Raw genomic sequence first — 27,426 nt, 5'->3', positions numbered from 1 at the left:
TACCACTTGATCCATCCCACACTTACAAAAAAAGACAAAGCAGAGATTTTTCCTTCATTTGTACTTTCAGCCGCTAGACGACTCTGCTGGATCTCCCTTTATGTTATTTTTCTCTCACAGTTTCACTTCTGGTTGTAATATTTAGGTAAAAATATAAACAAAGATTCTGGAATTTGAAGAAGCAGCAGCCACCCAGCAGAAGCTTCTATTTGTTGTATATCAGATGAGGAGATAAGTACAGCAAGTTATAAATATTACAGAAGTGAGTCTGTCGTCTGTGGTGAGCTGCTCTGCAGAGATCTTTTCTATCTCTTTATCCTTTTATCTTTTTTATATCATGTAACTCCAATCTCTTTCATATTTATAAAACAATATTATAATTTCATTTCACTTTTACTGTACTGTATTATACTTTATCATAGATAAAATGAGATGAGCCAACAAAACCTACTTATCCTAGGATGCAACTATACTGGTATTATTATTTTAGGTTAAGTTATGTTAAGTTTGAGTAAATAGGTTCTTATGGAAAGGAAGGAAGGTTATGAAACATTTGTCGCGATGAAGGGCTTGTCATCAGTGACACAAAAGCACTGCAGCAGCGTGAAATGGACAGTTTGCAGTGTCTTTATTTATTGGAAAACTAGGGAAAACCTGAATGCAAAAAGTGCTATTCCTTCGTTTGATTTGCTTTATAGGTATTATTAAGGTAAAAAATGAGATTTCTACTATATAGACTTTTCGTTAGGTAGCTAGCTGACACGGACCCTTGTTAACTGTTACTCCTAACCTACTTAACCACATTTCACTCTTGGTAATGAAACTGAACAGGAAATGTAGAGTCATTCGGTGAAGGATTACATAATATGCAGTGCATGATTGAATGTTGTCTTCATATTGAAATTTTTATAAAATTTCTCTTAAAGCCACTATACGAAATTGAAGTTGAAACTGTTTTTCCGATGGATTTTGATGTGTTAGGAACGAATTTGACCTTCATTTCTGGCGCAAATCAATAGTTTCTGAGATTAGCCCCCCACCGCATCTCAGGATCTAGAGATTTACTATAAAAATCAAGGTAAAATGTGTTCAAAGCATATCGAAAGCCATCGGGAAAACAGACCCCTAACCTAACCTATGATTCGATATTTTACGTGTTTACTGCTACGTCGTTTGATGTTTTGGGTGTGTACCACCATGTACGAACATACATAATAAAATGTTAAATATCTCGCTTAAACGTAATTTGCACCAGAAATACCATTGAAGAAAAGTGTCTTAGAATTGTCAAAACTACTGACTGCAACTATAAAATTCTCAAGATTCATTTAGTGGCAACAAGTAAAATATTACCCAAATTTTAGTTTTATGTGATCTTGATTGATTTGTAGGTTGACACAGTTTTAGCAATTAAAGTGTAATATCTTTTCTCAGAAATTTGGACAGGGGTGAAATTTTCATAAATATTTATCATTTCAGATTTGAGATTACACCCAAGATGCCAAATGCTCTACGTGTTTGGTCCTTTGAAAAGACTCTTACTAACAAGGACAAAGAAGATTTGTTGAAACATTTTGGAGCCGTGACCGTTAAACATGTTCTTAATGGTCGAAATGCAGCTTCAGTTGCTAGGTAGGTTTGTACATTTATAATTAGAATTTATGCAACTATGACTCTCAATATATATTTTTTTTTGTGAAATGTCATGAATACATCTTGAAGTTATTTGATTTTCTTTTCTGAAATCCAGGTTTACACATACTGTACTGTTCATAATATAATTTCAAGCAAACATTAACTGTTACTACAACATTAGGAGGCAACATCAATAACTATCTTAGGTATTGTGGGTTCTTACTAAATGTTCTTAGAATATTACAGATGTTGTGTGATTCCATTTGCCCTTTGTGATGATAATGCCAAAGATGTGACAATTACTATGGGATTGATTTAAGAGTTGGTGAAAATGTTACTGAGGATGAAATGTATGTCAGCTTAGGTCAAACCAGTGGCTGTAGATAGTATGTAGCAACAGCATTTTGTATGTGAGCGAAAATGAAAAAAAAAATTATAATTATTGTAGTAATTAAGAAAAATGATATAATTTGTTTATCGTTTCACTATACTGTACATGGTGCCTGTTAAAGTGTGTGTGTGTGTGTGTGTGTGTTCTGGGAGGTGTTATGCGTTAAACATTCCCTTGTGGATGACATTGAAAATAAATCCATATTAAAATTTCAGTTTCAGAAGAGAGGAAGATTGCCAATATGCACTCCAGAAGCTACACCAACTGGATGTATTGGGGAAAAGACTTATGGCAATCTACAAGGATTCTTCAGTGGGTCCATACCAAGAGCAGCCCCACAGGTATGGTGGAGGAATAACACTCATTAGTCCTGAGGGTGTAAAGATTAAAGGTTCTGCTTTAAAATTAATGAACAGAATAAGTTCATGGAGATATCTGAGTGTCTTGCAGTATAATAACATTCCTTATTTAATTATACAGACCTTCATTATATCTTGACCTCGTATTTTTCCCTTACATCTAAATACTGTATGACTGAATGCTTATTTATAAAGCAACACCTTACCAAATTTTTTATAATGAGAGGTATCCCTTGCTGTATGAATGGGTTAGGTTCCTGCAAAAACATTCATTATGTGAACTTTTATATAGTGTATATAAGAACACATGGGAAAAATAGGATTTGGTTCCCCAATGACAAGAAAACCCCATCATGAAATCAGTTTACAAACAACAACAAAATTTACCAAACTCATGATAAATAGCACAACAACTACTGTAATTTACTACCTTACACATTAATAAAAATGCTGTATGACTTTGGTACCTTACCATGATTACCTTATGGTAGGGCAGTCAGGGCTAACCACAAGGGGGTGAGGAAGGATGGGCTGAGTAAGAGCCTTACTCAGTGAGATGAGGAGGGCTGTGCACCTCATTACTGCTGTCTCAAAGAGTCACAGTCTTCCATATTTTCTTCAGTGTAGTACGGGTAGCTGAAGGTTCAGTGGAACGCTTGGATGCCATGGTGATAGGACGGCACGAATACACACAGATAAAGAGAAATCTCTTCACACACAATGGCTTGTGGGAGGAAGGGGGTTGCTATGATCAGTGAGCGAGAATATGTCTGAATATTTCTCCAAGATGGTTGTTCCAGCTTACTCCTGGGGGGGGGAGGGGGGGGGGTGCAGTTTTAACTTTTGCCAGGACCCAAATTCATGTAAGCTGGGGAAGCTTCCATAACACAAAAAAGAAGAGATGATTATGGAAATTTGTATAAGTAAATTTTTGTATCTTGAACGTTCATATAATGAGGGATAACTGTACCCAAGAAAAAGTCTGATAAATTTTACACATACTGTGCAAAACTGTATGATTAATTTATCATTACTAGTCAACATTTGCCTTCCCTTACATTGCACAGTACAGTATTAAGTAAAGCAGAATTGTGATAGTTGTAAAGGATATTACTAATGGGTTAACTCACTTCAATGCAGAAAGGCTGATTAGGAAATTCATCAGTTTCTAACTTTCTCTTCATTACAAAGTTCAGAAGTGGAAAATTATTGTCTGGTAACAGAATCATGAGTATCAGTGAAAATCATACTGAAGTAATTCATAGAAATAAAATCTTATTTAGAGCGGCACTAATTAAATGCAATTTGAGCCTTGACAAAGAATATATGTGTTTCTTCAAGTTCACCGTCACTGGGACAATCCCCCATCAAAAGAGTTTACTGGAGACTACTTCACTTACCAAGCATAGTACTTGTATTCTACAGTTGAAGGTACATTTCTTATAGTAGAAGTAGCAGGTAATTATTTTATATAAGAAACAGCAAGATCAACAAAGAAAGTTGCTATTATGATTGCTATGAACATTTGATAATTAATATAATACAGAGTAAAGTATTTGATGTATACATGTATGGTATTGTACCTTGTGTTTCTTTTCTTAGATCCATGGAGGAGACTAAGACTAAAGAGCCAAGTAGGAAAGAGAAAATAAGAAAAAAAATGTGTGAGTTTGAAGCCCAGTTGTGTGCAGTGGGACCAAATGTAGGGGTCAATCATCCTATACCTCCAAATTTAAGGTTTGACAATTTTTTACTTTAAAACATCATTAAATATCTTTTCCATATTCTGACCTACAGGCGTACTGATGAAAAGTTTAATAGTGTTTTGCTGTGTGTGTTTATCTTGTAAAATTTCATTATTGATATTGAAATGTCACCAAATTTCAGATATTTTTATAAGTCACCATATTTCAGGTATTTGTATCCTCCACCATCACCCTGTGTCATTGCCAACATTGCTCAAACACTCGTAGCTGTTCCCAAGTTTTATACACAAGTCTTACATCTTATGAACAAGATGAATCTCCCAACTCCTTTTGGATCTGTTGTGAACCTTCCTCCAGTCTATGCAAAAGTTCTGAACTTGATGGGTTATTATAAAAAGACTAGTGAAGTAGAATCACATTTAAATGAACAAGACAAGAATGCAAATAAAGAAAAGGTAAATTTCACTGAAGGTGATAATGACGAGGAAGATAATAAAATAGCCAGTCATCATGAGACAACAGAAACCGAGTCTGAATTGGAAAGTGATGTCGATGATTTTATTAATAGACAACAGAAAGCATCATTACCCATTAGAAGGAAACTCAAGCCCAAAAATGCCATTAACAAAAAGCCTAAACTGTCACTGTTAAAGCATAGTTGTGTCTCGCATCCCCGGTCTTGTGAACCAGCCTCAGTGCAGGATGTATTTGAGTTCAACCAAAGTCAGGGACCAAAAAAACTACAGCTGAACCTTGAGGGAACAGTTCTACCACAAGCAGAGAAACTAGAGGAAATTTCTCTTCAAACGGGAGGAGGATTTGGAAAGATAGAGTCTTCTGTGAACACTAAGAAGACAACAGATGACTTAGTTGAATGGGAGAGGGAGTCATCAAAATATATAACCAAAGAAGAGTTACAAGACAACTTGGTGAATAAAGCAGGTAAGATATCCAAACTTATTAGCTTTGTAATGGTCGTAGAATGATCTTTTCTACCTATTTTTACTTGAATATTTTTCTCTCCTTACCTTGTAAGTGTGCAAAATGGCCAAAAATGAGTGATGATGGTTGGCATGTTGTCTTTCTTCCATCCTAATATAACATTGTGGAGCATTGTCAATCTGTCTTAAAAAGTACATTACACTGAGGAAACCCCACAGAAAAAATCTCATAATGCCACAAAACCTCATACACCTGCAACATACCTCTCACCAGTTGTTGCACCTAAGGTTGAACTCTAGTAGTAACTTTCAGGGGTCCTGTGAGTTAGAGAGTTCCATTTTCTTCTTCTGGTGGATGTGTCAGAGGGTAATATATTGCAAGGTTTTAGGTTGAGTAGGGACACCCAGTTCCTGATAATCCATCACCTTAGTTGCTTTCTTCAATAACCAGAGCTGACATTATCAGAAAATGATGTTACAGTATTCTGTGAATGTATTTATGAACTACATTTCTGGGTAGCAGATAGCTGGGAATAAACCAGAAGACAGTTTATTGCTAATGTTTAGTCTCCCTCTTGTAATTTGTTTACAATGGCAGTATGGAAGTGGGATTTGTGCACACTGGCTTCTTCTACCTGAACCAAAGGTGAGGTGGTCTTATGTCCCACTTTATATCCAAACCTCAACAAATTAGTATGGGTTGTGTGACAATTACGAAAATATTACTTATTAGTTTCTATTCTTCAGGCAACTGCAACTTATTCACATACCTTTCTAAGGGCTAGCTAGTGTTGTTGCAGGGATGATGTCTGCATTAAGCCTCGGCAATTGTGGGTTATGGCTTCCCAGAGTTTCTAAACCCAGAGCCTTCAGTAGGTTTATTTGCATATTGTTCTGTCTAGGGTTAATTATAAAATGGAATTTCAGGATCAGTCCCCTATATTTCATCAAATTTTTTCCTTCACAGACTGGCCTCTGCTAACAGTGTTCAAAAACTACAAACCCGGTGAACCCTCAACTAAACTTTATATCAAGAATTTAGCTAAAACAACCAGTGAAGAAAATTTGAAATATGTATATGGTCGTTACATATTTTGGCAAAATGATGAAGAAGCTAGTGCGTAAGTACACTTTTTATCACTAAAGTTAGGCTTTGGTACGAGTAAATAATTCTGGTTACAAAAAGTGATACAGTACTGTATTGACATTAAAGAATATCTCTATAAAAAAAATTCTACCTTTAAATGTAGAATATCAAGGATTTCAAGAGATATAAGAGCTAAAGATTTAAAAGTAGGTAGAAATACTGTACAGTACTATGTTCATTCCTCTGAAATATTCACCAAAACATTAACTGCCCATGTTCACTAAAAGAAAGTAACACTGACCAAATAGATTATTTTTGTTATTCTGTTCTGTACTGTATCTGATGTGAAAATTAGTATGCAAGATATTTAGCATACTGTACACCCTTCAGCTAGGTGGTTCCTGCAGTACTGTACTGGAGGGTATTCAGGGTTGATTTGTTAACTCATTTTGGGAATACCAGTCACCCTCCTCTCTCCATTAAATTCATTGCCTAAATGGGGAGATGAGGTGTAACAGTTGCCCTCGTGAGGTAGAAGGTTTTTTTTTAATCCATTTCTGATGAATCTTTACTTTTAGTGCTTAGGGTACTAGCCACTTTAATTTCAAGGTCACTCTGCTATCTTGAAATTCAATTCATAGCTGGTTGCCAATCAAAGCAGATGCACCAGACTAGTTCTTTCTTGGGTGCTTACTTGATACAAAATCTCAGTGCCTTGCCACTTTGTGATACATCAGGTTTAATTAGCAAAGTACTGCATTATTAGATGTTATCACACAAGTTAGGTTCAGTCTACATGATGTGTGGTTTTTTGCCCAATGATGGTTGATCCTAAATTATGGCATTTGCTATAAACACCATGGGAATTATAATAAGCACAGTAAGGACAATATACATCACTTCTGAGAGTTCAAATGAATATAGTGCAGACCTTTAAAAATTAAGTGAGGTGTAGCTAATAATTTTTTTTCCAGAAGCAATTTAAACCAGCCCAGACATCAGTTGAATTTATCATTTCAGCTTACAATGGTAAAAACCCCCAAAATCCTGAGTACATGTACAGTATACACATACAGTACAGAGATTTTTGGAAGGTACTGGAATCTTCTTTTGTTCTGGAGATTGGCAGAATTTAGTCTTGTCTGTCAAATATTGACGCCGATGTAGATTTCCTTCTTTTTGGTCTCTTATCATCTGTGAGGTCATAACATTGTAGAGACACATGTCAGGTGCAGGTTGTCGGATCTGAATGAAGGATTTATGCGATGCAGAAAATTACATGTCAAATTATTTTACAGGTTCTCTATACGTCTCATGAAAGAAGGACGCATGAAGGGACAAGCCTTTGTAGCATTCCCATCGGTAAAACAAGCCAGTGAAGCCTTGGAGGATACTAATGGCTTTATTCTTAATGATAAGCCAATGGTTGTACAGTTTGGGAAAGTCAAGACAACTTAGTTTAAAAACAGTAAGGAAAACATTCTGATTAAAGTATTTTATCAATATTTCTTCTGGTTTCTTATTTATATAACAACAATTAAATATGAACTTATGCAAATATCAGTAAGCTAAATTTATACTCTTAGCCTTCAATACTTGTACACCTATATGCAAATTATAACTTGATTATCAGAACTGCAAAACAAAAAAATAGTATACACAGGAAAGGACTAGATTGCCAAGTAAACATATCCATACATACCTGCTCATATGTACTGTAGTATACACTGGAAATCTTATGATATCCACATTGCTTTACAACACTACATAATATTTCACTAGACATACTAATTTAGGTCATCAGGTTTGTTCTTGACCTTGAAATTCCTAACTGGCAACTTCATTGGGTCCATCCCCTCCTCACCTCCAGAAACACACAAACCAGCAATTAATTGGTGGTCAGCCAAGATATAAAGTTAACACTTACCCTCGAACACATTAGCAAGGATAAATAACTTAAGAAGTATATTTTCTTACTGTTCCTAAAATCTGTCCATGCTAATGTGTATGAAGGTAGGCACTGAGTTCACACCTTGGCTGACCACCGATTAATCTCCTGATTCGTATGCTTCGGGAGGTGAGGGAGAGATGGATACAGTGAAGTTGCTGGTTGGGAATTTAGAGGCTGGACTGTGTGGCTTATAAGCGATGTGGACAGTGTCAGACCCAGAACTGTCTTAACGCATGGGCACGTTGGGCAGTTGCCCAGGGCCCCGTGAATAGAGCACGCCACTACTAAATTAATGACGAAATCGATGAGGCACCTTATGAAGTACATGAGGTTGCTGGGCCTGTCGAAGTCCACCACCGAATCTCAGAGGATAATCTAGATTTAAAAACATAAAAAATTGAAGAACCTTGTATCCATTGGAAGAAAAATAGAAAATTTACTAAGCCATTACAGAACAATTCACCATGTCGCAAACGTTTGTGTTGAATAATTCTTGCTCTACCAATATGTTTAAATGTTTGTATTCAACATTTGTGTTGATTAATTCTTGCTTTACCAATTACAGTGATCCCTCTGTTAACGAGCGCCTCGGTTAACGAGATTTCGGTTAACGAGTTACCTTCCGTAAGAATCTTAACTTCGGTTAACGAGCAATCCCTCGATTAACGAGTTTTTTACGATCCGACCTCAACATGTTTTTGCTTGCATTTGGCGGGCTTAAATTCCTTACTATTTTAGTAAATATCAAGAAGTTTATACTATTCAATAATTTTAAAAGTTTAATATTAATTTTTTTTGTCATTTTAACAATTATTGAACATAATTGAAGGTAAGGAAACTAGTTCCATGCGCGCCATCCAGCCTGGCAACACGGCAAACAGGCGCTAGTCTCTCTATCTTTTCAGTGGAGGTAACATCTTGCTTGAGACACTCTTAACTTATATGCTTTTTTTCTGTGTTTGCAAGCAAATTATTGGTCATTTTGAAATTTATTTTACATATTGACAATATATAATGCAGTGCAGTGTTGATTTAAAGAAAATAATCTTGAATTACACCAAGAGAACTAAAATTTTATGGGTGAAATGGCACCATGGGGTGACTTCTCTTCCATCCCAATGCCTTCTCTTCTCCCTTCTCCTCCACCCCCATTCTAATTCCCATCATCATCATAATCATCATCCAGGAGCCTTCTACATACACACCTCAAAGTAAGTGTACTTTTCTACATTTTTTGTTGAAGTTAGGCAATTTTCGGTGAGCTGAAACCAATTACCCAAAAACCCATTGAAACAATGGTTTCGGTTAACGAGTTTTTCGGTTAACGAGCAACATGCTGGAACGGATTGTGCTCATTAACCGAGGGACCACTGTAATTATATGTTTAAACGTTTGTGTTATTCAACGTACCAATTAATTATATGTTTAATTTTACTGAAAGTTTTAGTTTTAATTTGAGTGGGTGGGTGGGTAGGGGCACCAGGACATTGCTTTGCCCAGGGCCTACAATGCTGTTAAGATGGTTTTGGCCAGACCCCTTATTTGGAATTCTTCTGTATAAAAATATATTTAATAAATAATAAATTTATACAAATAGATAATCAGGAAACATTTACAGATGGAGGCAAAATAAAATTTTTAAAAAGAGTCCTTTATTGCTCTATAACAATGCCATCAAGTCATCCAAAGTCATAACAGGCTACTACTACAAATACAAGTACAATATAAAGAAAATAACCTTTAGTAGGTAGTAAGCAGCTACCAAACAGGGAGGTGCTACCGCCTGGGAAAATATTGGAAGCATAATGTGATGTCTAATGGTAGACCCTGCTGCCACATGGCATCACGAAAATTGTGACCAGGTCCCAGGTTGCTGATCTGACTTTCTGCCTCATTTACACACAATTGCAGGGTCTCACTTGTTTCTCACACTATTGACAACACAACATACATACCCCGTATATCATTTCTCACTACAGTATTGATATACTTTTTAATATTTGTATTTATTTATGGCTCTTTATTATTACAGTACTGTACTATTATTATTATAATTTATATTAAATGTTATTAATTTTATTATTATTTTATTATATTTTTGCCCCCCAGGCGTTGATGTGGATCATAAAATGACCTTGTGCCTGAGTGGGCTAATGCCTGCAAAAAAAAAAAAAATTATGAATATAAAAGGCAGATGCATGTGTGTGTGTGTGTTCAATTAAGGGTTAGATTTATAGCGTCTTGGTGGTTTCATCCAATACATGCTGCAATACTGCTATAGTGAAGTCTACATCTGCATGTGTAATACACATTGGAGGTTTGATCCTAAAGACCTGAAATGAAGAAAAAAATTAGTTGTACAAATTTTATGAAAATTTAGAGTTTTCTTAAAAGTGCAAATGATCAATGTAGATATATGAAGTACAGTGTTATTGTGATAATTTGTGGGGTAGATACCAGAAGACATCGTGAATTATAGTTTAATTTATTTAAATGGAAATAATTAGGTACCGGAGGCCAAAAAATATGTACAAACTGTTCCAAAACTGCATTAATAAACACTAAATATCGTACAATGTATTACAGTATATAATCCATAATACATAAAAAAATATATTAATGCATAGATATTGTACAAAAAAGTATAGTACAGGTATAGTAGTTTTGTATTACATAAACAAATCCTTCCCTTCTTATAATCATCCTCTGGGTTATGCCAATACAGTATGTCAACACGGAGACAGGTAACATGACACTGGATGGGAGAGGTGACACCAGGCTGGCTGGTTAGCTGTTTGCACTATATTAACAATGAATTGGGAATTTAATAATGTACAACAATAACTCTTATGGGGTTGAATAAGGGATTTTTTTTTTCCTCAGGAAAATCGATTATTTTACGATAATGGTTCACTAACCCGCCACCAAATGAACCTAAATATTGTGGGAATTATGGTGAAATTTGCATAATGCAGTGTTAAAAGCAACACAGTGATGAGCGGAGGGAGAAAGGGAATTTTCCACTCGGTCCACCACCCTACCTCTCGCACACAGAATTCACATTGCATTTTTATTTTTTCTTAGTTTATAGTTTTATGTTATACAGTACAGTATTTTCTTTATTTCTAAGTCACGTTAGAGCACTGAAATAATATTTCCACAACTTTTATAGTTTCTTATGTAAATAAACAGTATGGCAGCCTGCACTTGGCTGCAAATTATGAATATTTTACTGAAAAAAAAAGACCTAGTAATAGAGGTAACCATGAATTTGAGAAAGTGATTTTGTATTTCGCTAATTACCACGACTCCACTGTAAAGTAAAGGCCTTTATGCAATTCCACCAACTGGGGCAGAGTTTCCTTTGTCTTTCCAACTTGCTTATGTATACGAGGTCTGTCCAAAAAGAAACCAAACTTTTTAAATAGCATGCTAACGAGCCGGCGCAGATTGCTCGCGACGGGAGCGCTGTGTAGCGGTGTCCTTTACCTTTAGTCTAACACTAGCCGCATCACTCCACGTCAATTAGTCATTGAGCTACACGCGCTAGAGTGAACATGCGTTCAATGCACTTTTGGCGAATTGTTGCAAGTTGAACAATGAAGGATCTTGAAAAAGCACCATTTTTGCGTGAAATTCTGTTTCAAATTGGGAAAAACTTTTAAGGAGACTTTTCATATGTTGCAACAGGTTTATGGGGAGGATTGTTTAAGCCATACGCAATGTCACGTGTGGTACCAGCGTTTCAAAAGAGGAAGAACATCCACTGCAGACGATCCCAAATCTGGACATCAGAGTCGCTCAAATGTTGAGGTGATGTTGATTGTCTTTTTTGATTGGAAGGACGTCGTTCATCATGAGTTTGTTCCATGTGGTCAGACAGTCAATAAATAGTTTTACTTGGAGGTCCTGAAGCATTTGAGGGAGGCAGTGCAAAGGAAGAGGCCTGAGGTGTGGACAAACAAGACCTGGATGCTGCACCATGACAATGCACCTGCTCACGCGTCGCTCCTTATCCGTGACTTTTTGGCGAAGCACGAGACGACTAGCGTCCCCCAGCCGCCCTACTCTCTGGATTTGGCCCCTGTGGACTTTTTTTTTGTTCCAAAGGTTGAAATCCACCCTGAAAGGCTGCCGATTTCAGACGATAGTAGAAGAAAATTCGCTACGAGACCTGCTCACCATCCCTCAAAACGCATTCCAGAAGTGGAAAAAAGTTGGGAGTGGTGTACCAACAGTGGAGGGGAGTACTTTGAAGGAAACAAGTCTGATTAAGTTGTAAGTAAAGCAATAAATTTGTTTTTTAAAAAGTTTGGTTTCTTTTTGGACAGACCTCGTACATTCGTTGCTTGATGTTCCACATTATTTGTAAATGAGGGAGGATTTATCATGAAATTACATTTTACAATGCATATTGGAGTTGGGTAACTTTAGACTCTTCATTCATCCCAAGAGATGTTGTTGAGCTGGAAATTGATGTTGAACCTGGGACCTTCAGTTAAATGCTTCTTGGGTCTTATAGTGCATGTATCATACAGGAGCTTTCACTCACCTCTGAGCAACAGGTTCATTTGAGCTACTCTATTCATAAAGGCTAGGTTAAACCAGATATTCTGTTTCTCTTCTTGATGGAATTTTGAAGTACAGCCCAGTCACAGAAGGGGTCAGCTAATATGACTTAAAGACAGTACATGAGTCACCAGATCCATGCTCAGAATAATATGGACATTCAAGAAAAATTCCTTAAACATACAGTGACTCAGTCTCTAACTTGTAAATTCTTCAGCTTTTTCTGACTAAAACTGCACCTGTGTTACCTATGACATCCATAAAACAATCAATGGATGCCTTATCATCTCCAGCATTGTCTACTCAAAAGGAGAAGAAAGTTGGTGCCACAGAAGTAACCAGTTAACTCTCATTACTACGTCATGGATTCAATCCTCAGGGTGGATGTGAGAAGGATTTTAGCCAGTGTGACCCTACCAAACATCGTAGTTTTTCTCCAAGTACTGTACTCCGGTTTCCTCCTGTCCTAACACTGGGCAGTGAAGGTCATAATAAAGAACATAACCTGTATGTGCATACCAAAGAATGGACCAACTGAATGAATAGATAATAAACTGAAAATGGTGGAAATTATAAAGTTAAAAAATTAAACCAGAAAGTAAAAATATTGTAATACCTGGATGTAGGTAAAACTGATTCAAACAAAGGAATTTAAAAGCAGAAAATGTAAGAAATTCAAAATTTCCTAAATGTAAGAAAGTAAAAAATTTCCTGAGTTGGAACAAAGTGCAGTGCAGTTCATTAGGAGGCAGCTTGACCAGCACCACACTGAACTCCTTCACCTCCCCGACTGTAAAGTTCAATGTATTGGGTGAGATGTCCCAGGATCAAACCAGCCACACATAGGACAGGAGGCAGGCACTGCAGCACTGTGTGACCCTAGCCATGTGGCTGTTACGTCATTAGTATCACCAACGCACAAAATGAAAAAAAATAAAATAAAATACCATACAATACAGTACTTACAGTTCCATAAAGGCCGCCTCTCCCTAGGATGACACCAAGATCTCTACAAGCATCCCATATGTCCATCATCGTTTGTGGATTGAGGGGCGTTTGGTTAGTCTTATCTTGTACCATTTCTATGCCGATCATTAGGCCCTTTCCTCGTACATCGCCCACTATTGTATAGTCTTCCCTGCATTTGGAAAGAATTTTACTAATTATTTCTTATCACACACACACTCATGGATTCCTTCAACAGGATATAATTTTCACTGATAAATTTTGTCACTAACAGTACTTAGTATATATACAGGTATATTTTTTAATTGGGACAAATTTCTTACATATTCATAGATCTCTCCATTGAGAACCTGTCAGTCATATTTCCTTATTCTGTCTTACCACCTGTATACTTTTGACATTTCTCAAACTTTATTCCCTCTCGTCTTACTCAAGTGCATGATTTTACTCTCTGCCTGTTTACTGGTAATTTTTATTTATTTTTTGCTCTGTATTAGTGTATACTATGTCATTCATTTATTTTCATTTATCACCTGTTCCATTCATTGTCTTCACCTCCTCCCTCTCCTCCCTTATAATTCTGTGAACACCATATACACACTACATCTTAGAAAACTGATCTGAATTGCTTTCATTCTACAGTATATCCCATATTACTGTTACAGGCTTGAGTTACAATGATATATGAGAGTGTATCTTATGCCATTCCACTCAAATTAAGTTTTTGTATTTTTACTGTACTGGTAATGTTAGTAAAATTTTTGGAATTGCACATATCTTAAAGCAGACCTTTTCCTCTTAAGCGTCTAAAGACAACAACGCAAGTAATCGTGAGGTGAATAATTACCGAAGTTTAGCCAACTTTTGCAGGAAATATGTCCCCACCTCTAAGGAGTTCTGTTGTATCTTTTCTTCCTCTATTACCTGCAACAATACAGTATTAGTAACTTATAACATGATTATAAACATTAAATGCACCAGATATTATAACTTGAATCTATATTTCTTTTTACTTCTCAATATAGTGACATTCAGTGAAACCTCTATTTAACAGACTATATGGAGAAGAAAGTCTGTTATATCAATGGTCTGTTAGATGTGAAAACCTCTATCTAATGAACTATATAGAGATGAAAGTCCATTATGCCCTTGAGATGTGAAATCCCCCATCTGACAATTTCTAGATACAGTTGGCTTCTGGTTACTTTAGGTCTATGATTGGAAAAGAACACTGATGATAATTTTGGATTAAAAAGGATATCACATTCATTCAAAATTTGATGGATGTTTTAACTTTAGCTTCACTGTGCTTCATTGTTTTTTTTTGTTTTTTTTTTGTGTGTGTGTGTGTGTGTGTGTCATCAATCATGCTAAAGGGTTTTGGAGGGGCTGACTGTTTTTGTGGTTGTAGAAGTATAAGGTGATCATTTTTTAGATTTAAAAACCTTTCTTCCTTTGTTAAACAATATTCTTTGGAGTATGCAAAAGTTTATGGGGTCAAAGAAAGCATCCTTATTTTTCTTAAAAGTTAAGTTTGATACAAAACAGTTTTGAAGAGAACATGGCCCCACTGTTTGTAACCTCATTCTTCAGTGAGGTTTATTGTACTTTTTTTTTCCTAGTCTGGAAAACTTTTTATAACTGGTTACTGTACCATGATTCTCATTAAAAGGAGACAAGTGTTATCTCTTACCTCTAGAACAGATAGACCAACTGCTGAGGAAATTGGGTTACCACCAAAGGTGTTGAAATGTAAGGCTCCTGTCATGGTTTTGGCAATATCAGGTGTTGTAACAACAGCAGCAAGTGGGAAACCATTACCAATGCCTTTAGCCATGGTCACAATATCAGGTATTACGTCATGTCCCTCAAATCCCCAGAAATGCTCTCCTGTACGACCAAATCCAGTTTGTACCTGAAACATGGCACTAAAACTGTGAGATCATTGTTATATCTGTGTTGTCTATGTGAAGAACCTTAATACTAAACAATTAATTTTTTTACAAGCTGATCTACCAGTACAGTATTTATATTTTGTGTAAAATTGTGGTTATCACTGATTTTTTTTATAGACATGCTGTTCAGTTACATTATTACTTTCAAGGCAAAAAAAATCTTAAGACTTGTGTTAAAGGTATTAATTATCTTCTACATTTTAGACTTAATTAAATTCAGGCCTAACTGGCCTTAGGGCCAGCCAGCCTCAAACACAAGAGGCGACCAAGGTTTTATGTAACTATCATCCAAAAATACTTACTGGTAGAGGTCTCAATATTCTGATATAAATAATCTTTTAATATAATTTCAATACATTATTTAACATATTTAAAGGGAAGTGAGTCATAGTATACATACTGTATCATTAAGTAATAAATTTACTTTGAAAAAAAAAAAGCTCTTGAAATGCAATACTGTACAGTATACAGAGAGTACAATTTAGAATTGTGGATATTTTCAGCAGACATCAATAGGAAGCTAAAGACAAGTTGTAGAAATAAGTAATGTACTGTACTTATTGGCAACAGCAAAAAGAAAAATACTTGAAATTGATAGAATAAGGAAAATTAAAAACTTTGGCCATATAATTAGGGATGAATGAATGAGGGTAAAGGTATTCATGGTTACAATTGAGGGTGGGAAGGCAGAGGATGGAATGGAAGAATGAAATTGGAACCTGGGTCCTACAAAGGCTACGGAGCTCCTGAATCTTTCTTCACATGTAAAACATTTGATTCCTGACACCATTTTCATTATGCTCAGGTGATATCCATGCTGTTGGATAATGAAAACATCTTGTTTTCTTAACAAAAGTGAATTAACCATTTTCCCATTTCATCTTTAATACCCAATCCATGTGGACCTACTTCTGGTGTTTTTTCCCTTCCCAACCTCTGCATTAAAACTACCCTTTATAACTAAATATTCAATGAACTTCATAGCTTCTTTTGTCTTCTTTAAATCTTTAAAAAAAATCTAAAACTTCATCCTCACTATCATTTGTTGAGGCATAAACCTGAAATATTGTCAAGTCCTTGGATTTAACATTAAACTTGCCAAACAGAACCCGATCTGACACTGACTAATATACCTTTACAGAACTGTCTAATACCTCTTTTACAAGAATGCTTACACCTCCTTCATTCTTTTCACCATCTGAATATTTATAGAGCAATATTCAATGCCACTAAAGCAATTTGAACTTTTCCAACTTCATTTAATCTCCACTGCAACCTTTTTACCTCCAGCAAACTTTCACATACTTCCCGTTATTATATAATCCTAAGATTCAAGGTTCCTATTTTAGAATTTATCTCTGCTCATTCATAAGCTTTCTACAAGTATGCAAAGCAATGCTGATCCACCATGAATGTCCATAAATTATCTATAGTGTCTGTTCATGAATATTCTAGAATAAGGTGGGAAACTCAAAGTATTTTTCCTTGCCAGAAGTACTGTACAGGTATAAGAAAAAAAAGTTTATAATGGGCTACAGTAAAGATTGTTCATACGTCACTGGTTAAGGACCAGTCCATTACAACACACTGGAGAGAAACAAGAAAAACTCTTTAAGATGTGGGAAGAAATACAGACAAACCTGTTTCTCTTTAACTGTGAGTGATATTAGCAGAAAATATAAAAACCTACCAACCACTAATTTAGTTTTAAAGGATGGAAGCTAGTAAAACCTTAAATACATGGGATAAAGTAGTCTTGGCTCCAAAAGTGATACACATTTAAACAAACTGAAATAAAAGGATTTATGGTTTAGCCTATGGGTACACAGAATTTGTTTACTGAATTTCAAGTTACCAAATGTAAATCAAGTATCAATATAGTATTTACAAGAGAAATTTTATTTTCTCACATACTGTTTCTATACTTTTATTTAGATCAATGACTGTGAGCTTTCAATTCTTACCTCATCAGAAATGCATACTCCTCCATTGGAGCGCACCAGTTCAAAGGCTTTCTTCAAGTAGCCTAAGGGAAACTGCACAGTTCCTCCAACTCCCTTAGGATCCATAAAATTTCATAATTATATTTCAGAAATAAGAAACCAACAGTCAACATGGCTAATGTATTGTTATATAAATTATGATTTGATGAAATGGTAAAAATAACAATTTAATGATTTAACAATGACCGAGAAATAATGGATACATACTGGAAATCCCATTTTATGACAAGTTTGGGCTTGGTTACTCATTTAATATCCTGCTACATATGCTGGGTTACCCCCAGATGCCCTTAATCCATTGATTATCCCTTCTCAGTAAGTAATAACCCTAAAGGGGAGCTTTGAAAGAGCGTTACCACTCAGGGTCAAAGGCTAATATGGTGTGATAATTACATCACTTGTAATACTACACACATCTGCCACTGCTCTCAGTCAAATTATGACCTACAAGGCCAAACCAGTATGATTCAGTTCCTGCTGACTTCACAGCTTACATTAGGAGGAAGGAGGTAAACTGAATACTGTATCTCATCCAGAACCTGGTCATAAATGGAATTCCCAGGATCAATCTTATCTTTTAAACCCTTGCAGCTACAGAAGGGAGGGGGGTGTCCTGACCCCCCTTTTCATCAGAAAATTCCAATACTTTTTCTTTATTGCAGTGTTGTACTCGGGCGGTTTTTGTATAGTAAAAAGTAATTACTATTGACCTCGGAATATTTCCTAATATCCAGGGGATATGGCTTCAAAATGCCCATGATATTGGTTAGATTTAAAAAAAAATTCTGGGGGGGGGGGGAGGGGCTAGTACAGTAAACAAAAACAAGCCAAAAACAATCCGGAGTAAACTCGAGTTAACTGAGGCTCTGATGGAAGTGTCTCTCATACCGCATGCATTACCCCAAAATTTTTTAGATTTACCCCATTTGGGGTAATTTACCCCTGTTCCCCGACCTCTGCCCTAGTTAGTATCAGAAAAGTCTTCTCTGAGAAGGTTCATTTGTTTTATCATAAAGTTCCTTCATTTCTTTCAGAAAGGTTCAGTTCTTGTTGGCAGTGGGATAGTGCTGTTAGCATGGTGGTTTTTATAGCCCCTGTCATGAAGCTAGGGTCTCTTCCTGGGGTTGGTTGTAATTTGGCTTAATCACTTATGAAAGCTAAGTTTAGGTATAAAGTTCCATTTTCAAAAAGGCTTTACTGTACTCTGTCTTCAGGTGGTGGAGGAACATGGCTTGATTATCTTCAAATGCTTCCACACACTTTCATATATCTAATGGAACTAAAATGAAGGGGACATTGTATTCAACACATCAAAGCCTTCACGTTAACTTTATGGAACTTTTAGTTCCACTAGTCATCCTCAAAATGGAGTGGAGTCCAGTCATGGGAGTATTTTGCTTTTTAAGGACAATACCTGAGTTGTCTATCTTAATAGAAAGGTTGTCCAGGTCTTTTTTTTTTATATACAATGAACCCTCGCTTTACACGGTCAATTGAACCCACGGAGGCCCGCGTAAAGCGAGAAACGCGCAAAGTGAGCAACATAATATATGGGATTAATTGAAATAGAGACCGAGCCGACCATCAAACTCCACTTTTTCAGACACAATACCTACGTTGTAGTAAAAATAACTTCTTAATTTTATGATGGTATGCACACACAATTAATAATTAAGAGAAATATCAATAATATTAGGTTTTTTAACACTTACATTAGTAGAAAAGATGGCTGGGCACACGGGGATGGGGGGTTGGTTCCGAGGCAGAGGGAAGATTATTGGCCCTCACCTGTATCACTTGTATCACTATCCACCACAGAGGCTTGCAGGGCCTCTTTGTCAAACCCCTCAAAGTCCATATAAGTCCATATCCTCACTATCACTATCACCGACTTGGGCCGGCTGTGGTGGGTGGCGGGTGAAGAACTCGGTAATGTTTTGATGACTGGGTGACCTTGTGCGCACCCTGCCCGCGTCGCTCTCCGCGTAAAAGAGTACATGCACCGCGTAAAGTGAGCATTCCGGGTCTGGCAGGGTACCGCGTAAACGTGGAAGCGCATAAAAAAAAAACGCGTAAAGCAGGGTAATACTGTATAGAAAATTAAATAAGATACGTTCAGTTTGCAGCCGAGTTATTATTCTCATTTTTAGCAAAATCAATACAGCAGTTGGAATTTTTAATGTGTTGTCTTGGGGTAAGTGTACATTCAGTTGAAGATTTTTGGGAGTAGATCAAATTTTCTGCTCCCTTTTCCTGACTACTTGTGTTATTGTAATAAAGAAGCTATACATGTTTCATGGTATTACATGATTAGTGGCCCCCTTCTGGCCAAGCAGAAATTAATTCTCTCTCCTGTTTTGACTTTGTTTAAAACCTTTTACAATACTTTCCTCTGTTCTGTGTCAGAAAATGGGTAGAGATTGTTCTCTGTCCCTTCCTCTGATTCATAAGTTTTAAGTCTGGATTTTCTGGAGATTCTTAGTTTCTCCATTTATGTTTAGGTCCAAGTTAGATTAGGTTTCACTTGTTTATTTGTATTTTGTATTTTTGTTTTTCAATTGTTCCATTTCTTAGTGGTTCACAACTCTGGGAATATCTCTGACTTCTCCCAGAGGTCCCTGGATGACACCAAATACAGTATCTGTATGGCAAGGAGAAACACAGTCTAAAGTATCCTCCCTGACCTATATCTATAAGTAATACAGGTCTTCTCAGTCTATTCCTTGGAGCCTTGGACAACACCTCCTCCTCCTTGTCTAGCTGGCTTTGAATTATGAGAGCTGTATTAGAATCTAGAAATGTAGATTTGGTCCAGAAATACCCTCCCATATCCCTTGATCTCATGGTTAGTCAGCTTAAACCAATATCTCTCTCGAGGTGATGGAGAGGACAAGGCTATCAAATTGTCCAAAACAGATTAACCAATTAAACTTCTGCCATATACAGGTGTGGTCAATGACTTAGACATGCCAAACAAGATACACTACATGTATAAAGTATTGTATGCTGTTTTAAGACTCCCATAGCTACAGGCTCCTTTAGAATATAAGATATTAGGATCAATTCTTCATTCTGGTTATGAAAATTAATCTTTTCTTTCATCTTATTAACTTTACAACTTTCATAACTACATACAGTAAAATAGACAAATTTAAATCTTAAAAACACCTTCAATTTGACTTGAGATATTATAAAAAAAAATATACAGTTGGTCCTCATATTACGCGGTTAATGTAACCCGGAGGGTCCCGCGGAAAGTGAGGAACGCGTAAAGTGAACAACATAACATATGGGATTAATTGAAATGGAGTCCAGGCCGATCCCCAAACTCCACTTTTTGACGACACACAACTATGTTGTAGTAAAAATTTTATCTTAACTTTATGATGGTATGAAAAAACAAGTAATATAGAAGAGGTTAGGTTAGGAAAGATAAAGGTTAACATAGGAAAAATAAAGGTTAGGTTAGAAAACTAAAAATTTTGTGTAACACTTACGGTAGTAGAAGAGATGGGTCGGCATACGGGGATGGAGGCTGGTTCCGAGGCAGAGGGCAGATTACTGGCCCTCAGGTGAATCACCATTACTAGGTGAATCATCATCACTGTCACTTACAGTTGTCAGGGCTTCCCCAGGTAAGGAAAGGTTTTTCTCTGGGGGTGGTGGTCCGGCGGAAGCCATTTTACGGAACAATGGATGCGCGTTTACACGGAGTGGCCTTGAGGGATGAAACTGCCGCGGCTAGGTCAAGCGTCGTCTTTCCTCCCTCCCTCCCTCCCCCGGGTGGACACGTCATAATACTTTAAGCCAATTACAGCTAGCAGCAGAGGAGGGTAGGGATGCATGGCCAATCACAGGTCTGATACGTCATATGACGTCAGTGATAACGCAACAAAGACACACACTGCGCAACCTTACCGCGCCGCTTGCCCAAGCGGAGGGAGGAGGAGGGAGAGGCAGGCAGGCAGGCGGGCGGGTGGCGCGTGGGGAAAATCTAAGAATAGCGTCGCGCCGGACACTCTCCGCGTAATGGCGTTCGCGACCACGGAATGTAAGAATGTTAGGTTCTGGCAAGGCACCGCGTTAACGGTGAAACGCGGAATGCGGGACCGCGTAATATGAGGACCAACTGTATATATATCGTATCTCATGACAATAAAAGCCTTAAGTTTCTCACCAACACATAGAAGGTTATCAGAAACACATACAGTTCAATTAGCCAGATATTTTGAAATTACTGTACAAGGAAGTTTTAAGACGAATGTTATTTTCCAAGCATCAGCAACAAATTACACACCATTGGCTTTGCAGTTAGTACAGTGGGGTGTGCTATAACGAATCTAATTGGTTCTAGAACCTTGTTCGTTATAGCATTCGTTCGTTATAGGATTAATCCGTTCCAGGCCCCCAAATACAACCACTTAACACTGAAAAATATAAAATAAAATTGTAAAAATTGTAAAAAAGTGCATAAATATGCATCTAAACCCCTGAAATAAAGAATATCATTAATACTTGTAATAAAAAAACAATAAATTAGTAAAAAAATAAAAAAAATAAAAATTTTAAATAATGTTCGTTGTAGGAGTTTCGTTCGTTATAGCATTCTCAATTTTATAGGTAAAACCGTTCGTTATAGGAATATTCGTAGTAGGATCCGTTCATTATAGCATACCCCACTGTATATCATCATTTTAATGGTAAAATAATTCCCAAGGATGCAACTCAGTCTTACCTGAATAGATTCTGCAAAGAAACCTGCAAGCTTCTTTTTGGGGATAGAATACATACAAATTTCTTCCAGTTGGCGTACATATTTCTCTGCTGAAGAACATACTCCATCTACCAACTCACTCTCACTGGCACGAACAGATTGCACGGGAGAGTCTCTGTGGCCACCCCAGAGTCCGTTATAGGGATCAGGATTTGCTGCCTGGATACAACGTTTGGTTAATACAATATTAATGCAGATTGACTGCTTATATTTGCATGTAAAGTTTATATATTCAATAAATATGCTAAATAAATAATGAAACTCTATACAGTATAGTATACTGTACAATATCTACAGTACATTATCTTTCAGCCCTAAGTGGCATTTTCAGCTGATGGTGACTTAACATGCAGTGACAGGTCTTTGATATTTTATATTCTGCAAAATTTTCCATGTACTGTATAAGACAAAGCACAGGCCAGAGCAACACATTTTGAAAACTGTATGGAAATGAACAGTTGCAGTGACATTTACCACTAATATTTGCTAGTCACCTCCAACTTCTTTCTCGCAACATTCAGTATTCATCTGTTACTTATCGGGCAAGTTGAATATTTCTATAACAACCTATACACATATGTAAAACCAATTTATGTACCCACAGAAGGGCTATACAGTAAAAAAAAAAAAAAAAAAAAAAAGAAGGATTAACTTACATGATGAATTCCAAAACCATTAGCAAAGTTATACTTCCAAGTGTTACTGGCAGTAAGCCCAGATGTGTAGGGAGATGCTCCATGATAAGAATTTCTAAGGGAAACTAAATCAAAATTTTTGGTGTAGAGTCTGGCCATCATCATCGCCAGGTCATTAGCATCAGAGCCACTGTTGACAAAGTACACAACCTGAAAAACAATGGATGAAGACATTAATGACAAAAAAGAGTTAAGGTTAATATAGTACAGTACTATGTATATCTTATCCTTTATTCACAACAGACTAAAATTATTCATTATTACACTGAATAAGATGTGTGTTCAGAGGAAGCTGAAATGAGGAAAACAGACAACAAGTTCAAATTTCAGAATATTAATGATGAGATTCTGAAATTATCAGTTCCCTCTCAGGACATAAGGAGGCTATTGCAAAGGCAGAAGGACAAGCCCTACCCCTTCAGGGTCACTCTAGTGGGTGAGGATAAGAAATGGGAAGTTATTCGGCATGCAAAAAACTTAGCAAAGAGCGATACATTTTGGGGTATATTCAAAAACCCAGATCACACGGTAGTGCAGAGGGGACAGCACAAAAAACTCCTGGAGTCCATGAAGCAGAGGAAGGAGGAGTCAATGAGGAGCTGGGATGGATGTACTTGGGTTATATACAAGGGGTGTGTAGTGGGAGCAAGAACGCCAGCACAGAACCAGGGGACAACGGGACACCCGCCATCCGCTCTACCTCCCACCCAGGAAGAGATGAGTGCCATGTAAACAATGTCATCTCTGACCACAAATTACAAGTGGCCACCGAAGGGTCAAGACGTACCTGGCGCTCCTCTCGGAGTAGCCAGGTCAACTGTTAAGTTGGTCCATACCAACCCCCTCCCCTGAACCCTCCTCCCCACCAGAATATCAACAAGTTCTCGCCAGAAGTTACAATTTCATTTAGGAAAGGAATGGAACCAGTGTTAAACTGAGGTGAACAGTGGTGAACAGTCCTTAAGTCAGTGAGAACAACTCAACAGTAACAGTCGTACACAAGTTAACCTTCACACAGTGAGATCCCAGGTACCCAGTGATAACGGCCCGTGAGACACCAACAACAACCAGCGATGTGTTAATCCGTCTGTGATAGGAAGGCCTAAGACCAAACCTCACTCATATAACACCATCTGTGAGGGAATTACTACACCACATGTCCCTCATAACACCATATGTGAGGGAATTACTACACCACATCAAGTCCCTCATCACACCATCTGTGAGGGAATTACTACACCACTTGAGGTCCCTCATAACACCATCTGTGAGGGAATTACTACACCACGTCAGGCCCCTCATAACACCATCTGTGAGGGAATTACTACACCACGTGATGCCCCTCATAACACCATCTGTGAGGTAGTTGCTACACCACGTGAGGCCCCTCATAACACCATCTGTGAGGTAATTACTACACCATGTGAGGTCCCTCATAACACCATCTGTGAGGTAATTACTATACCACGTGAGGTCCCTCATAACACCATCTGTGAGGGAATTACTACACCACGTGAGGCCCCTCATAACACCATCTGGGAGGGAGTTACTACACTACGAGTTTGCTGTTCAACACCCACATTAATCTGTATGTTCACTGTATGTTCCTTTACCTTTCTCTAATGAAGGCTTTTGTTAAACCACCAATGTATGTAATAAGTCATTTATGTCCAATGTATATTTTCAGCCTTCGGGCTGCAGAATTTTTTCAATAAACCGTTAATTATTATTATTATTATTTAGAGGCAACTGCAGAGAATGGAGGAGGGCTGGAGACAATACCAAGACCAGAGACATTACAGAGGACAATTTCCGGCTTGAAAGTCATGTAATAAACTAATACTGACACATTCCTCGACAAGAGAGCGGAGTTTGTATCAGTACTGAGGGTATATCAACCCAGTATAGTAGATGTTGTAGAACTGTTGTACAAAAACAGTAGAATCGAACCAGAGGAATGTGAGTTTCTTACGAGTGTCCGCAGTTAGTTTCTGTTCTTTGTATAAAATTCGTTGTTTCGGATGGTGTGTGGGTGTCTTGGGCTGCTTCGCTCACTACTCGCCAACACCAACTGTGCCCATATTTAAGTATTAACTTTGTTTATTACATTGTATTATGTTTTATTGTATTGTTTTGTTACATTAGGTTTGTACATGGGTTAAATATGTGGAATTAATGTCAGTAGGGTAATTTAAATATAGTTTTGTCTTAGCCAATCAGGATATGTTACGTCATAATTTGGCGGTAAAAGGTGACATCGGTGACCAGCTGGTAGTCGGTAGTCAGTCTAGGCACAGCTGTCTTTCAGTTAAGTAATATATTCTCTCTCTTTTGTTTTGGGAGTTGGCATTTGACTATTGTGATTTGTGTTGATTGATATTGATATTGTGTGATGATGTTGGACCTTCAGTCTTACTCAGCAACTTCCAAACATCTTATCGTATTATTGTTGTTCTAATGTTTGTTTGTTAATATAATATTTTTAATTAAATCATCTTCGTGAATTTTAACATACCCCATAGTAATGAGGTGATAATTTGGTGGGATCTATTCCTGGACCTATGGTGAATTTGTGATTGTTAAACCCTATGAGGCCAAAGGGTCGTAACAGAGTTCAATGTACGGTAGATGGATATGACTCATCTATGAACCCTTCCCAAGAAACTTGCTAGACAGGTGTGGTTATCTATGCTAGGCAAGATATTAGAGCCAGCCAGATGAGGGTGCGGGGAGATGATGCTTTCAAAGAATCAAAGTGGTGTAAAATTAAACTGTTGGATGTATCTACAGATCCCCAAACTGTAGCGTATTAAAGCATACAAACTTAAAAACCTTAATTGACGATGTAACAGCGCAGAACCCTAGCCACCTCTTTATCATGGGGGGAATTTAATTATGGCGACATCGACTGGAGAAAAGAATCCACACCAAACGACCTAAATAGTCCAGCCACTCTTTTCATAGAAATTCTGAGAAACAATTTTCTATTCCAACATGTTAAAGATCCGACTCAGTACAGAGGGGAGCAAACACCCAAGCCGCTGGTACTCATCATAACTAACGAGGAGGGTATGATGGCCGGTCTGGTGCACCTGGTCCCAGTTGGCACCAGTCACCACATAATGTTGTTCTTCAGATTTAATAAGTCACTTGATTCATGACAAAACCAGGTCCAGGTTCAAATATTACAAAAGAAATTACAATGGGATGAGGGAGGAGATGAGGAGTATAAGCCAGTCTGACTTACTGAGGGATAAGAATGCAGACACTTCGCTGAATATCAGAGTAAGGAAATTAATCCATTCGATTGATAAATATATATCTGAGACCAATCCCAGTGCCTCCAGGAATGAGACCGCTACACATGAACCATGCGGCGGTCGACAAAGTTAAGAAGAAAACTCAGGATATCGAAAGTTGGGTTAGAACAAAAAATGAGCAGGACAGGAAGATGTATGCCAGATCCAGGAACCAAGCAAAGTCAGAGTGTAGAAGGGCTGAAAAAGAGTTCCAGAGGCAGATTGCGAGTGAAGTCAAGTCAAACCCAAGGCTATTTACCGCTACACAAAGTAAAAATTAAAAGTGTGAGTAGGCATATCAGACCTGAGGCTTGAAGATGGTAGTTATGCAGATTTTGACCAGGATAAGGTGGAGGCGCTGAAATTTTTTTTTCCTCTGTGTTCACGAGATGATGCGAACAATTTTCCTGCGTTTGAGAAAATACGGTTTGACACAGAGCTGACCCACATTGTGTTCTCAGACGAGGTTACGTATAAGAAATTAACTGTCAAAGCTAATCATTCACAAGAGTTTTGACCCAGATGTGGCACATCCCAGAGTGTTAAGAGAACTGTTTAACGAGCTTGCGGAGCCCCTTAAGATCCTGTTCTGCAAATGCCTGACCAGCATAGTGTGCAAAGTACTAGAGAGCATCGTAAGAGATGCCATGATGGAACATCTACTACGAAGCAATTACTTAAGGTATTAGATATTTGGACTTAAATTCTAGAACAAGGCAGAAATATTGACAAAATATACCTAGATTTTGCCAAGGCAGTGTACCATGAAAGGCTGAGAATTAAACTGGAAGGGTACAGGATTTGGGGAAGTGTCCTAGCGTGGATCAGACTTTCTGCATGACCGCAAACAGTGTGTGGTGATAAATGATACGAAATCGTCATGTGTACCTGTGACTAGTGGGGTACCACAAGGCAGTGTATTGGACCTGATGTTGTTTGTCTGTTTCACTAATGACATGCCAGAAGCTACACACTCCTCCATACAAATGTTTGTGGATGACGCTAAGTTATTTAGGGAAATTAAGAACCAAACAGACTGTGAAGAGCTGCAGAAAGATCTCTATGAGCTTCAAGAATGGTCGAAGAAATGGCTGC

General features: G+C 37.4%; 2 protein-coding genes across 8 annotated transcripts in view; one reads left to right on the top strand and one right to left on the bottom strand.

Moving 5' to 3' along the window:
- LOC121873293 (RNA-binding region-containing protein 3-like) lies at nucleotides 1-26,580 on the top strand. Of its 5 annotated transcripts, XM_042376762.1 has the most exons (8): nucleotides 2-262; nucleotides 1,480-1,632; nucleotides 2,242-2,367; nucleotides 3,988-4,122; nucleotides 4,300-5,033; nucleotides 6,000-6,153; nucleotides 7,418-7,587; nucleotides 24,776-26,580. In XM_042376762.1, exons 2-7 carry the CDS (start codon nucleotides 1,499-1,501, stop codon nucleotides 7,575-7,577), a joined length of 1,443 nt encoding a protein of 480 aa, XP_042232696.1. In that variant the 5' UTR covers nucleotides 2-262; nucleotides 1,480-1,498; the 3' UTR covers nucleotides 7,578-7,587; nucleotides 24,776-26,580. The 5 variants fall into 5 exon arrangements, with proteins under 5 accessions (XP_042232698.1, XP_042232696.1, XP_042232695.1 ...); XM_042376764.1 differs by lacking the exon at nucleotides 24,776-26,580 and having other exon boundaries at nucleotides 1-280; nucleotides 7,418-7,624; XM_042376761.1 differs by lacking the exon at nucleotides 24,776-26,580 and having other exon boundaries at nucleotides 3-262; nucleotides 7,418-7,624.
- LOC121873292 (alanine--glyoxylate aminotransferase 2, mitochondrial-like) overlaps nucleotides 10,272-27,426 on the bottom strand; it is a 46,996-nt gene continuing 29,841 nt past the window's right edge. For all 3 annotated transcript variants that reach the window (XM_042376759.1, XM_042376760.1, XM_042376758.1), the window contains exons 5-11: nucleotides 22,994-23,182; nucleotides 22,299-22,496; nucleotides 17,525-17,617; nucleotides 15,299-15,520; nucleotides 14,453-14,529; nucleotides 13,606-13,777; nucleotides 10,272-10,403 (exon numbers count right to left, since the gene is read on the bottom strand). In XM_042376759.1, the coding sequence (XP_042232693.1) occupies nucleotides 10,302-10,403; nucleotides 13,606-13,777; nucleotides 14,453-14,529; nucleotides 15,299-15,520; nucleotides 17,525-17,617; nucleotides 22,299-22,496; nucleotides 22,994-23,182 (1,053 nt within the window). In that variant the 3' untranslated portion in view covers nucleotides 10,272-10,301. The remainder of the gene's footprint in view (nucleotides 10,404-13,605; nucleotides 13,778-14,452; nucleotides 14,530-15,298; nucleotides 15,521-17,524; nucleotides 17,618-22,298; nucleotides 22,497-22,993; nucleotides 23,183-27,426) is intronic.

The sequence above is a fragment of the Homarus americanus genome, unplaced genomic scaffold (assembly GCF_018991925.1).
Source record: "Homarus americanus isolate GMGI-L3 unplaced genomic scaffold, GMGI_Hamer_2.0 scaffold32929, whole genome shotgun sequence".
Taxonomy (NCBI): domain Eukaryota; kingdom Metazoa; phylum Arthropoda; class Malacostraca; order Decapoda; family Nephropidae; genus Homarus; species Homarus americanus.
This window is presented reverse-complemented; position numbering and strand designations above follow the sequence as displayed.